At 31.5% G+C, this 13,641-nt stretch overlaps 1 protein-coding gene across 1 annotated transcript; it reads left to right on the plus strand.

The window, feature by feature from the left end:
- The first annotated feature begins 5,953 nt into the window (after window positions 1-5,953).
- LOC131652284 (U-box domain-containing protein 30-like) lies at window positions 5,954-8,450 on the plus strand. Its single transcript, XM_058922106.1, has one exon. It carries the CDS (start codon window positions 6,463-6,465, stop codon window positions 7,804-7,806), a length of 1,344 nt encoding a protein of 447 aa, XP_058778089.1. The 5' UTR covers window positions 5,954-6,462; the 3' UTR covers window positions 7,807-8,450.
- The last annotated feature ends 5,191 nt before the right edge of the window (window positions 8,451-13,641 follow it).

Here is a 13,641-nt window from a genome sequence, read left to right on the forward strand (position 1 = left end):
TATGTCTTATAGCTTATTATTTTTTCTTCCTTTTTTATTCTTATTATTTTAATTAAAATTCATTTTTAACCCTTATAATTTATTTTGATTTAAAATAAAATAATTATATATCAAATATCTTTTATGTCATTTTAAATTTATAAGTTAATTGAACCGCTAATTTTATCAAACACTTCAATGAGCTTATAAGCTATAAGTCTCAACCATCCGCTATAAGCTATAAGTCATCAGCCATCAGCCATCAGTCATAGCTATCAGCTAGCTTATCTATCAATCACTATTTTTATCAAACAGACTATAAATAAATAATTATTTATGTTATAAAAGAGGTTTGTTGGTGGTGGTTGTTGATTAATGAAGACTAGTATTTTCATGCCAAAAGGAAAATAGAAAACTATATTTAAAGTGAATTTTAAAAAAAATTAAAAATTAAGTTAACAACAAATTATTAAATATTCAATTTTTTTTGTTTAGAAGCATAGTGACTATAATTCTATTTTTCTTAAAAGTCTACTGAATTTTACATACATTTTAGTAGAGTTTTTCTTTTATGAATTTTGAAAAGTACAAAATATATTAGAAATCATGTTTATCCGTCTAGTTAAACAAAAAACATATCCAATCAACCTATTTTATGTCTATCAATGTTTGGATTCAAGAGCTTAAGTAGAGTACAAAATCCGGTCTTGTTTCCAGCGTGGGACACTCTCTGATAACACTGCTCTAAATAAGCATAGTCATAAAACTAAAAGTAAGAGATTAAAGGATTATTAAAGTGTAAATTGTACAAGGTTAAGCCATGAAAAACAGTGACATAAGTAGACAGAGTTAGCAGAGTCACGTGTCAGTGTCTGATTGGGTTGGATAGAAGGTAAAAGAGCAAAGACAGTCAAAGCAAAGACTGGATGCGTACAGTCAAAGCAAAAAAAGTGTCATAGTCCAATGCTTTGCTGGCATTTTTTCCTATAATTTAAAGGTAGGTGGCCCTCTGTTTTGAAAATTTTCAGTTTTTTAATCACATGTTTGGGTTTTCTGGGAGACCACGGATTGTCGTTTCTGTCTATATTTTTTTCTTCTTATTTTGTGTTTATATATTAAAAAAGAGACGTGCTATTGTGGAGTAGAAAGAAACTAGAGCAGTCCACTTTTCAATTTATTTAGGATTACTATTTGATAAATAATTTGAATTTTTATTTTTTTTCTTTTTATTTGTAGTTATATAATATTTCTATTTTATATTATGACATATTATTTTTTAAATTTTTAATTTATGTCTGCGCTAATGCAATTACAAAGTATTGTCCGTTTTAAATATGAGAATTATTACGATCTTATCTTTTAGAAAATTACACTCAAATGGATTGATGTTTATGTGTTGTATATACTTATACAACTTCCATTTCTAATAATGTGAGACTATTTTAGCCAAAGCAGAATAATTGTTTAAAATTGAGCGATTAAGTACAATACAAATTTTGAGTTTGCGATTAGGTACAATACAAATTTTGAGTTTCCATGACAATGTCAATGTTCTGGTTAACTTCAAGTCCGCACCATTGCGACTACGAAGTATTTGTTAGAACTCTCACAACTTTAATGTTTAGAAAAGATGCTTTGTAGTTATGTTAACTCAACTCAGTTGATAGCCGTGCAGAGACATCAGGTACAAGGGCACGAGTTCAAACCTACGTTTTAACATCGATTTTCAAGCAATGTTACGAGGTATTAGGACAATTCTCTTTGTTTTATAATTTTAAAAAATTGCTCTTTATTAGATTAAGGTGTGTGATTGTTTTATCATTTATTAGATTAAAGTGTATGAGTATTGTATATAAATTACTATTAACTTTGAAATCAATGTTTTAAAATCTATATCGGTCATCAAATTAGTGATGGTACTGATAAATTCAAAATATCACGACACTTATAAAATTTCAAAATACTATCATAATTTGACATGTTCATTCTTTAAATTCAAAATTTAAATATAATCATCACGCATAACAAAATAATACAAAATACAAACTTAAATAAATTTTGAACCAAATCTAATTACAAAAAACGAAAAGTGGTTCCTCCAAATTAGTTTTGAATAAAGTTTAATTATATTTTTTTAAGAAATATTATAAAAATAATGTCGTTTTGTCTGAGAAAAAAATCATACATCTGATACATTGGTTTTTCAAAACTGTCGGTTCATTAGTTTTTATCAGTTTGGCTGATTCCTACGAATTCAATATTTTGTTCGATCTAACAATCAGACTAGATCGATGATCTATTCAATTCCCAATTTAACTGATCCGACCTACCGATTCGATCTGTTTTTTAAAACAGATCTTGAAATGATGTCCAAAAGTTTATATTTACACACCTTTTATTATATATTTTGTAATTATTTTTTGGAAAATAATTATGGTATTTATACTTATTTTTTAGATATTTAGTTTTTTACATTGGTTGTATCGTGTGCCGTACCTTTTATTGATTCATTCACAGTTTCACACATCCTCGTGGGGTTTTCATGGACTTTTGTGCCTTTCTTGCTTCGTGCGTATACTAAACTATTCATTGCTCTTTTTCTTTATTTAATTACACATTTCAAAGACCATTTTATCCCTTTTCACCTTTTATCAATAAAGGAAAACCATTATTATATACTCCTACACTAATTAGTATGAAATCAAACCTTTGCCTATGTTGGAAATTTTCTTTTTGACTAAAATTGCTTTGTGTTTCTCCATTGAGTATTCAAAGAGCAAAAGTGATTCTCGTATTAAATAAAGTAATTTATAGTACCTATTTGTTCAAAGATTTTATGCTCTTCAACTACTTAGTTTGTTCAAAGTGGTTGTATTTTACCCGTGTGGGTGATAAATACAACTACATCATTATACATATTACTACGATTCATCTAATTTCATTAAAAATATTCATCTATTTAAAACTATTTACCCAGTATAAGTAAAAAATAGTAATAGCACATTAAACTTCACCAAAAAATAATAATACACATTAAACTCCTAGCTGAATAGCAATTAAAGTAATAAGAGACTGAAAGAGGTGGAAAATTAAATACTAGTAATAATGATAAAAATTGGTTACAACGCTATGAAATATTTAATTTGGACTCAACGCTAAGAATTAAGAAATTCTATAAAAATAATTAAATAAGAAAGGTGACTAAAAATATCTTTATAGTAAGATTCAGCTTATTTACCTATAAAAAAAGATTTGGAGTGTGATTCAAGTGAAGTTACTAAACTTTACGTTTTCATGGTAAAAAAGATATCCAGGAGATGTGATCTACACGCACAAACAAATTGATACTTGTGCTTTATTTGATAGAAATTGAAGATATAGTTTATAATCTATTTTATAAATTAATTTATATATATATATATATATATATATATATATATATATATATATATATATATATATATATATATATATGTGTGTGTGTGTACGGAATATTTTTATCAGGGCTGGGATGTAAACTCGGACAGAGAATAGAATATATGCCAATATACAAGACTGCTCTTAGAGATCGGATCCAACTACTCAGCCAAGTCTTAATCAGGTATGAAGTCGGATGAAATTAGCCAATAGAAGACGTGCTGGAATGTAGTCCAAGACCGATTAAGCTAACTAGGATGCCGAGTATGGGATCAACCCGCTAAAGTTGATTTACATGAAACCGATTAAGCTAACTGTAGCTTGATGATGAGACGAACGTTATATGACTTTGATTACATGTGTTTATGGCGACGAAGGCTGTTGTAGTCCCATGAATGGAAGAAGGATACAGAGAGACACACCTTTAATGGGACAATGAGAAGTTGTCGGAAGCCTATATAAAGACACTTGCATGAATTGAAAAGACATCTAAAAGACACGCAAAACAAACACAAATAAACACAGACTGCCATACATTTGAGGTTTTCCTTAACCATAGTAGGGAAGCTAACTTTTTAGTGTTTTACCGATAACAGAATATAATGAGTAGCATAACATAATGGATTACTTATCCATTACAAAATAATCTCCTTAAAAATAACATTCATAGATTAGAAGATACAACATTGATATGCATCTATTTTTGAATTTTTTATATAAGATTCGATGCATGTGATATTTGGAATTCAAAACTATAAAATGCAAATGTATAAAAACATGTTATCTCTACATGTTTTATTACATTTAACCACTTTATCGAAAGTGGCTTTGAGAGCTATACGTTCCATTTGAAATCTCAACTCCTCAATTTCACATACATGTTTTCTTTTTACCTACTCACAAAATAAAAGATGTATTAGTCTAAACATCAATTTTTCATTATGAGTCGGACAAAAAATTCAAATGCACCTCATTCTTCACAAATGCTTAAATTCGTCTAAATATATCTAAAATATCATGTTTGTTAACCTTCATCTTAAAGTCTGGGTCGTATTCATAATTATTGATGTATATCCTTCATCACCTATGATCACGTATATATCTAGTTTTTCCAATTGGTCGAACTAGCCTTATAACTCATCTAGCTCAATTATAGTGTCCTGGTGCGGACCTTAGTTAATTAAGGATCTGACTCTTGTTAATTTAGGGCGAGTTTTTTCGACTTTGTGCACAACCCGACACATTTAGAGGATGTTTGTTCTTCATCATCTATTAAGTCTCCCAACACCAAATAAGCCTAAAGATACACCATTCACAAACATGAGTTGTGTAAAGGCAAAATATTTTATTACGAACAATTAAAAGTTTGAACATTTACACAAGCCCAAGCATGAGTTGCATATGAGGAAAATGCTTATTTGAATTCGGTTAACAGGGTCGGACATTTATACTGTCTCACAAGCATGACCTACATAAGATCAAAATACTTTTCTAAGTGCAGTTATGAGGTTGAACATTTATACAACCTCTCAAACATGAGTCATGTAAAGGCAAAATAATTCTCTAAATTTGGTTAAGAGGTTGAATGTTTGTATAATCTCTTAAATATGAGTCGCGTACAGAAAAAATAATTTTCTAAGATCGATTAAGAGTAGGCATGGCAATATAATCTGTACCTGCGGGCATCACATGAATCCGTTTCAAATTTGACGGGAAAACCCTGTTTTGATTTAGTTTGGATTCAGGTTGAGTTTTTCTCGATTATAAATTATGGGGACAAGTCGGATAATTGAGACACTAGTATCCATCCCGAACACACCTTGTTTATTTTATTATATACTTTATTATTTAGTTTTAATAATTTATAATATTAGCTATGTGACAAATGTTTTAATATTTTCATTTGTATATATTATTTAAAATATTTAAAATGTATGTGTGAAATATTTTGAGATTATTTTATTCTATATTTGTAATATTAATTTTTAAAAAATAAATATTTCTATTAAAAAATTGATTTTACTAAAATAGATGATGGCAGAATGAAGATTCCGAACACAATATAAACCTATTTGAAATAAATATAAATCTTAATTCTCCATCTAATTCAAAAACGAGAATTATTTGGTGATTCGAATTTAAATATGAGGAAGTAAAAGCAGTCTCTTAATCTCTAATCCGTCTCGTTGTCATACGACTCATACATAATTAAGAGGTCAAACATATTTCAACAAATTAATGTAACATTAATTATTAATTTGTAAAATTTTAAAAATTATTTATTAAAAAAACAATAGCTAAAATTTGTAAACATTTAAAAACACCATATGTAAAAAACAATAGTTATATAAAATCATAAAAATGTTAAAAATAAGTAAATAAAAGAGGGTAATACTCCGTTGATTAGTATAATAAACATAGAAAGGGAAAGTTAACGGCGACAGATAAGATGAATGCACGTGTGGTCCGCGAGCCAAGAGAGTCTCATTGACCGGCTACAGCCCATACTTTTCCGGTTATCCATTTTCCCAACTAAACTTTTAATAATATATTTTCTTTTCTTTTCTTTTCCACCCAGAACCACCCTACAAAAACATTGTAACCATTATTTCCCCTCTTTCCTTCATTCATTAATTTACCATAAATCTCAAAGTACCTCTCTTAGTTTCCATTAATCCCTAACTGTTCATTCTCTGATCCCTTTCTCAATTATTTCTCTTCAATCCACTCACCCATCTTGTTTCAACTATTTGTCAGGTTTTTTCCTTCTTTGTGTTTTCTACAGTACCAAACACTGGTCCTCACTGTTTCTTTCTTTCTTCCTTCTCTCCAATTTCTTTTTTCATTTTTATTATATCTTCATCATTTGAGATGTGATTTTCATTATTTTCTCTCTTTTTTGACCAATAAAGCCATTTTTCCACAGTGAAACCCATCATCTTCATGTTCTCTCTCTTTTCATTTTCACTTTTCTCTCACATTACCCTTCAACTCATTCCAGACTCTCGGGTAGCTTTCTAGGTTAAAAAAGTTTGTTTTTTTTTTGTTTTTGTGATTGTTGGAAAAATGCCTATGTATCAGCCTTCTATGGTTGTGGGTTTTGAGGGTGGTGGTGATGGTCAGATTCTAGATCTGGACACCGCCGTGAAAGACGGTGTTTTGGGTGGTGGTGGTGGTGGTGGTGGGGTTGTTGGAAGTGGTGTTGAGAAATTAGATCTGAGAAAAATGATTCAAGAGCTGGAGTTATGTGAAGTTCCAAGTGTTTTCATTTGTCCAATTTCTCTTGAACCAATGCAAGACCCTGTTACTCTTTGCACTGGACAAACCTACGAGAGGAACAACATTCTTAAATGGTTCAACCTAGGACACTTGACTTGTCCCACTACTATGCAGGAGCTTTGGGATGATTCCATCACTCCAAACACAACTCTCTACAGACTTATATACACTTGGTTCTCTCAGAAGTATTTGTTGATGAAGAAACGGTCTGAGGATGTTCAAGGAAGAGCTTCTGAGCTTGTGGAGACACTCAAGAAGGTGAAGGGTCAGGCTCGTGTTCATGCTTTGAAGGAGCTTCATCAGGTTGTGGCTTTTCATGCTACTGCTCGTAAGTCTGTGATTGATGAAGGTGGTGTTTCTGTTTTGTGTTGTTTACTTGGTCCTTTTACTTCATATGCTGTTGGTTCAGAAGTTATTGGTATTCTTGTTAGTTTGACACTTGATTCTGAGTCCAAGAAGAATCTTATGCAACCTGCGAAGATTTCGTTGATGGTTGATATCTTGAATGAGGGTTCAATTGAGACCAAAATCAATTGCACGCGGTTGATTGAATCGCTGATCGAGGAAAAGGATTTTCGGTCTGAGATTATCTCAAGCCATAGTCTGTTGGTTGGTTTGATGAGGCTTGTTAAGGATAAGAGACATAGCAATGGAATCTGTCCTGGGTTAAGCCTCCTGAAAACAGTGTGTTTCTATAAGGAAGTTAAGATTTTGTTAGTTAGCATTGGTGCTGTTTCGCAATTAGTCGAATTGTTATCTGGTATGGACCATGATTGTTTGGAACTAGCCCTTTGTGTTTTGGATTCGTTGTCGTCGATACCTGAAGGCAGAGTCGCGTTGAGGGATTGTGTCAACACGATACCTATCATGGTGAGATTTTTGATGAGGATCTCGGAAACCTGCACTCAGTACGCATTGTCAATTTTGTGGTCTGTTTGCAAGCTTGCGCCCGAGGAGTGTTCGGCGATTGCCATCGACGCAGGGCTTGCTGCGAAACTTCTTCTAGTGATTCAAAGTGGTTGCAATCCGATATTAAAACAACAATCCGCCGAGCTTTTGAAACTGTGTAGTCTGAATTATTCAGATACTATCTTCATTTCCAAGTGCAAGCTTACAAGAACAATCCAATGACAACAGATTAAACTCGGTGGCGGTGCCGATAATTTTGTATATTCCAAAGGAGCAAGATAGTAAAGGTTAGCAGCTTCTCAGATCACAGAACTTCAATAACTCCCAAGATGTGAGAAATGGGATTGAGGTGCAAGTCTCTCCTGTATATATTTTTTAGTATTTTGATTCCAACAATTGATTTGATTGATGATTGAAGAAGAATCATAATGTGGAAGTTTACAATAAGCCCCATCAAGAAGATAGTTGATTTCTTTATACTGCTTTTGGGGTTTGGTGGTTATATGGATGTAGAAGTTATGCTGTTGTTGTTGTTGGATAAAGATACTTGTTAGGAGAGTGATATCATCACACATCAATCAAAGATGGAGCTTGCAATTTCAATTGTAATTGTTGAGGAGTTGCATTGTTCCATGTCCTTACTTTTTCATTGTATCTTCTTCTTCTTCCACTTTTGATCTTTTTAGAGGCCTCCAATTTTCCATTAAGAGAAATATTGGGAATTTTGCTTTTGATCTCAAAAAAACATGTGTAGAGAGACACTGGAGAGCCTGTGAAAATCTTCAATTTTTATGTGTACAATGGAATTGAAAACAACTATTTCATTTTTCATTTAATTTAATTATTCTGCACTTCTACATCTCTAATTGTGATATTGATTTTATTTCATCAATTCCTTGACATTCATTGTTCTTCTTTAAAGTGTCTGAATTACAATTCTGGGCTATCCGTCTTTGAGGGCGTACAAAGTGGATTACAGGGCAAGGTTTAAAATTTGTCACAATTAAATCGTGCCTAAATAAGATCTCATATAATCGTGGTTGAATATGACCACTATTGTTTTGTCATGATTCAACTGCGATTAACCTACACAAGATTTTTTAAAACTTGAGACACTCTACGACCGTTCTCTTGAATATCGAGGAGGTTTCCTAGAGGGTTAAAACAAAAAAGTATCCCTTTGGTGATGCTGTTATTGAAATGACCTATGAGGGTTGGGAACAAAGTGAAATTTTTAGGGTAGAAGAGTGGAAGACCATTCACCAGATATGGTCAAGTTTACACTGTATTTATGGATGACTAGACGTTCTTGTTAGTGTATCTTTTTTGCTTTTCTTTTTGTAGTTGCATTTAAGGACAAGACTCAATTGAACCATTCACTGATTCAGTGGTTGATTGAAAAAGATAGATGAGAAAGTGTAGAGGTTATATAGCTTTCAAGGAATAGGAACGTTGAATTGTTGTTTGGTCTTAGGAATACCTAGAAATCACAAAACATCTATGTCTAAATGTCTAAGCAAATAATGCTACTAAGTAGGATAAAAGGTGAGTCTAAAATTAAATAGCCATATGAGCAAATGGTAGTAGAGTAGGAGTGTTGATCATAGACTGTTATTTAGGGGAAACTATGATATTCTTGTGAAAAATGATTATCTGTCTCTTTCTTTTTATGTGAGATTCAAACAATCAAAATGATTCACAAACCATTTGAGTTTTTTCATGATGGTAAGTTAATTCTATATAACCTTTTTTTAATTGCTCGAAATGATTCACAAACCATTCCTTGATTCCTTGATGGCCAACTAGAAATTGGGTAGGGAAAATATACCTTAAAAGAGTGAAAATTTCGAAGGTGATTGATTGATGGTCATAAATCTTCTTATAACTCTAGTCTTAGAATATTTATATAAAATTTTGAAACAAACTTAAAATATTTAAAAGTAAACAATATGTTATCCTCCTACCTTTAATTTTATATCCACTTACTAACTTAAGCGTAAGAGTGTTTATAGATACCATATCTTATTGACACTCAATCAATTTGGCAATCATTTTTCAAAACCACTTATGTGAATCCAACTCAAAACTCTATTAATTAGTTTATATTTTTTATTTCAAATATCCTTTAACAAAACCCATACACATTAAGTGTGGAGAATATAAGTATTGCAAATCGAGATTCACACTTCTATAAATTAAATGTTTTTGACACACTCTTACCATGGGGAATCGTTCAACAAGATGGAGGATGGAACCAAATATTTGAACCTCCTCAAGGCCATATTAGTATCCCTAAAAGATGTTTGAGTTTAAAAATAGTTAGGTCGACCTATAAAGTCGGATGACAAGGCCAATTGTCTATACAGGAGTTCTCAAGAGTCAGGTCGATATCTATATTCCGGAATCGATTTTATACATGTCTCAGATTCAGGCTTTTATGACATTTAAAGGTCGGTTACGAACGTTACTGAATTTATGAGGGGTGGTTACAAGCGTTACAAATGGCTTAATGGTCATTAGATCAAGGTTTATACTATAAATATGAGCTCACACATGAAGAGATAAGCAAGACCATCATCTTGAGTGCATGCATTTCATGATCGTGCCACCCGAATCTCCCAAACTATCCAATATCTACCTTCGGGGCCTAAATCGATGAATAACATAAAAAGGAGGGGAAACCTCGGAGGTCACCATCAATGGTGACCATTCATCTTCCTCCTAACAAACATCCAATACTGTTGCAGCCTCGCCAGATTAGCTTCCGGGAGGTTATCCAAATATTTCTGCCGGAACACATGTCCATGTCATGATTAAGGTGCAGAAAAGACACAAATCATCCCCAATTAAAATGAGAAAATCTCCATTAGTCAATTCAAAATCACAACAACAAAAAAAAAAACAAGCAGATTGACTAAACGCTTCACCCAAGACTTTTCAAAAATCCTTTTATCATCCATACCTCAAAGACACCTTGTTTCAGCCTCAACAAAAACTATCTTCGACTCATCCATGTCTTAAAGACACCTCATTATGGTCTCTATAGATATTTTCTTTAGATTATCACTAACTTAAATATCCTTATCTCACATAAATCATGTTCAAATCACCCAACTCAGTATAAACTCGATCATCAGACGAGTCCTTCCTGGATTGCACTCACTCCATGAAATAGACCTACTTGAATTGAATCAAATACAAACTCTTCGCTATCTAAATCGAGTCTCCACTCTTAGCTCTCATATACTAACAACTTAAAGGTCAACTCTTCTAGACAAACCCAAATCCAATTCTTCATAAAACAATCCATAGACCAATCTTCAACGACCAATTGGAAGCAGGGGAGCAGGCAACAAACTCGACAACAATAAGAACCTCGAGGGGGCATCAAGGGTCATAATTCTCCTCATAACTCAAATCTTCCAAAAATAATTATATAAAGCCTCTTAATCGAAGTTAAAGATATACAACTTTTTATCTCAATATCTCTCACATTGTTTTTGCTTACTAACTTGAACGTCAAAGTATTTGCAAATATCATTTACATTAACATCCAATCTAAGATATCTTTTAGTTTGTTCATCACCTTCTAAAGTCACTCATTTGAATTCAACTCAATTCACCGTATAAATTATTTTTGTTTTAATTACTGTTTAATAAAAAACATATACATTAATTGCGATGAAGAGAAATAATATAAATTCAAATTCACATACTTTTGTGACTATAATATAATATGTATTTGGTTTAGCTTTTGCAAGACCTAAATCACAATATTTTGATGTGATTTAAATGTAATTTTTTGTTATACATTCATCTCAAATTAGTTTAAACGTGAAAACAAATATATCAATAGTATATTTTAGATATGAAGTAATTATCCTAAGAATATGCTTTCTCATAGTAACATTAATGGATATGTACTTGTGCAAACCTACTATGATCATAACTTCTCCTTTTGCTCCTCCAATTTTAAGGTGCACTAATATTATGGATTTTTCATTGTTTCTATTTAAAAAGAGCATTGAGAATTTTTACTTCAACTTCTTTCTATCCTTTTCCTCCAAGACTAATCTTGTAACGGTACAATTTTCCTAACTCAAACAAATTTAGACACTGATAGGACTAACTAGGATTCAAGTACATTTGGTTCATAATTAAGACATGCTAGCAAATCAGTGGGTCAACAGTCAAAACTCAAAACCATGTTGTCTGCGCAACTGAATCACGTGTAAAGTTTTAATAATGTTTTTTCCTTCTAACAGAAGATTTATTAATAATAAAATAAGTTATGTTGCAGCTACAGGCACAGCCTCGTGTTGTTGACTAGAATAATTATGTATGAAGAAAGAAGTTAAGTTTTGAGCTCAAAAAGATTGACTCATATGCTTGCCATGCTGGGCAGATCTAAATTCTAGAGATTGGGCATCTGCATCTATATATTTACAAAATTTGTGTAAAACTCATTATTATATTTATAGCACTGTGTATTGGTTCTGTCCATATATCTTATGTTCTGGATTACACGTGTAGTAGAGAGAGTCTAAGAAATTGATTTAAAAGCAATTACACAAATTGAATTCAAAGTATTGAATACAAATAGATCTTCATATGGTAAAACTTTTAACTTATTACACTTGTCAAACCAACAATATTAATCCTACAATTTTATGCTACATCTGCTCTTGAATATGTTACTCTGCTCTTGAATATGTTACTCTTTTAACTTTTGTTGTTGTTTTTGTAATAGAATAATGTTTAAAAATATTTTGTTATCAAAAAATTATTGAGTTGAGTGGTATACTAAATTATTCTTTTTAAAATATTTTATAGCATTGTTTAAAGTTGTGCAAGTGGAATATCAACTACAAAATTCCTAGAATAAAACAATATATTGATACATTATTGGACTAAATGAACTCTTTTAGAATTACACAAGTGAATATGATACATATAGTACTACTTGTATCTTCAAAGAGAATTATTTTTTGAAAGATGGAGAATTTTCTTAAATCTAACTTATTTTCAAAGATAAATTTCTCAAAAGTTATTTTTCTTTGAAAAGAAATATTTCTGATGACAAATAAAAAATACTAGAAAAATTTGACAAGAAGAGTTAAAGAGAGAGGGAGAGGGAGAGGGAGAGAGAGATAGATTAGTATAAGGAATGTATTTACAATGTAAATACAATGCATATTAGTGCTTTTGTTTCTCTCTGCAATAAGTGATTAGAGAAACATGGTACACCATAAACTACAATGCATATTAGTGCTTTTGTAAATACATTCCTTATACTAAAGTGTCAGTCATTCATTTAAGTATTATCAAAATCTTAGTCAGACTAAGATTTTGAGCTCTTCTTCTTTCTACATTTTTTGTTCATTCACATATAGCATCATAGGACGGGGAATCACTTGTTGTAGAGTTTATTCGTGTAGATGAAGTGGAGACGTTGTCGTTTGTATTGTCATGAATACATTTCAACAATCAAAGGTCATGCATTATAAGAGAAAATTGATCGATATGTGAATCTTGATATTTCGCAAGGAATCCATTTATGGGTGTTCTGTGGTTCAGTAAAATTCAAACCATACTGAAATTTGAGCCAAACCATGGTTATTTGGGTTAAATATTTTTTTAGTTTGGGCAAAAATCGAACAAAACCAATGAAACCCGATGGGTTAACCTAGTGGCGAAGGCTTAATTCTTGAGAGTGTGCTCCTCTCAAGGTCTAAGGCTCAAATCCTGGTAGGTGCAAACAATTTCCGTATTGAGCCAAGAGTTTTTCTCCAGTTTTAAACGAGGCAAGTGGACAATGAAATTAGTTCTCTTGGATTAGTCGGTCGTTAGGCCGGATAACAAAATTTAATATTTTTTTGGTTTAAGCAACGAGTTTCTAATATTCTACTCATAAGCATGTCTTCCAGAATTGACCGTAATTAATTTTCATAATTCTTATCATCTTTATCATAATAACGCCTTTCCTCCTAGATATTTTTAAATCTGCTATAGAAAAATTACTAGTCTAGTGTTGATAATTAAGCACAACTAATACTA

The sequence above is a fragment of the Vicia villosa genome, linkage group LG2 (assembly GCF_029867415.1).
Source record: "Vicia villosa cultivar HV-30 ecotype Madison, WI linkage group LG2, Vvil1.0, whole genome shotgun sequence".
NCBI lineage: Eukaryota > Viridiplantae > Streptophyta > Magnoliopsida > Fabales > Fabaceae > Vicia > Vicia villosa.

Bases quoted from the DNA above. Each gene is read 5' to 3' on its own strand.
- LOC131652284 (XM_058922106.1), top strand. From the start codon at position 6,463: ATGCCTATGTATCAGCCTTCTATGGTTGTGGGTTTTGAGGGTGGTGGT.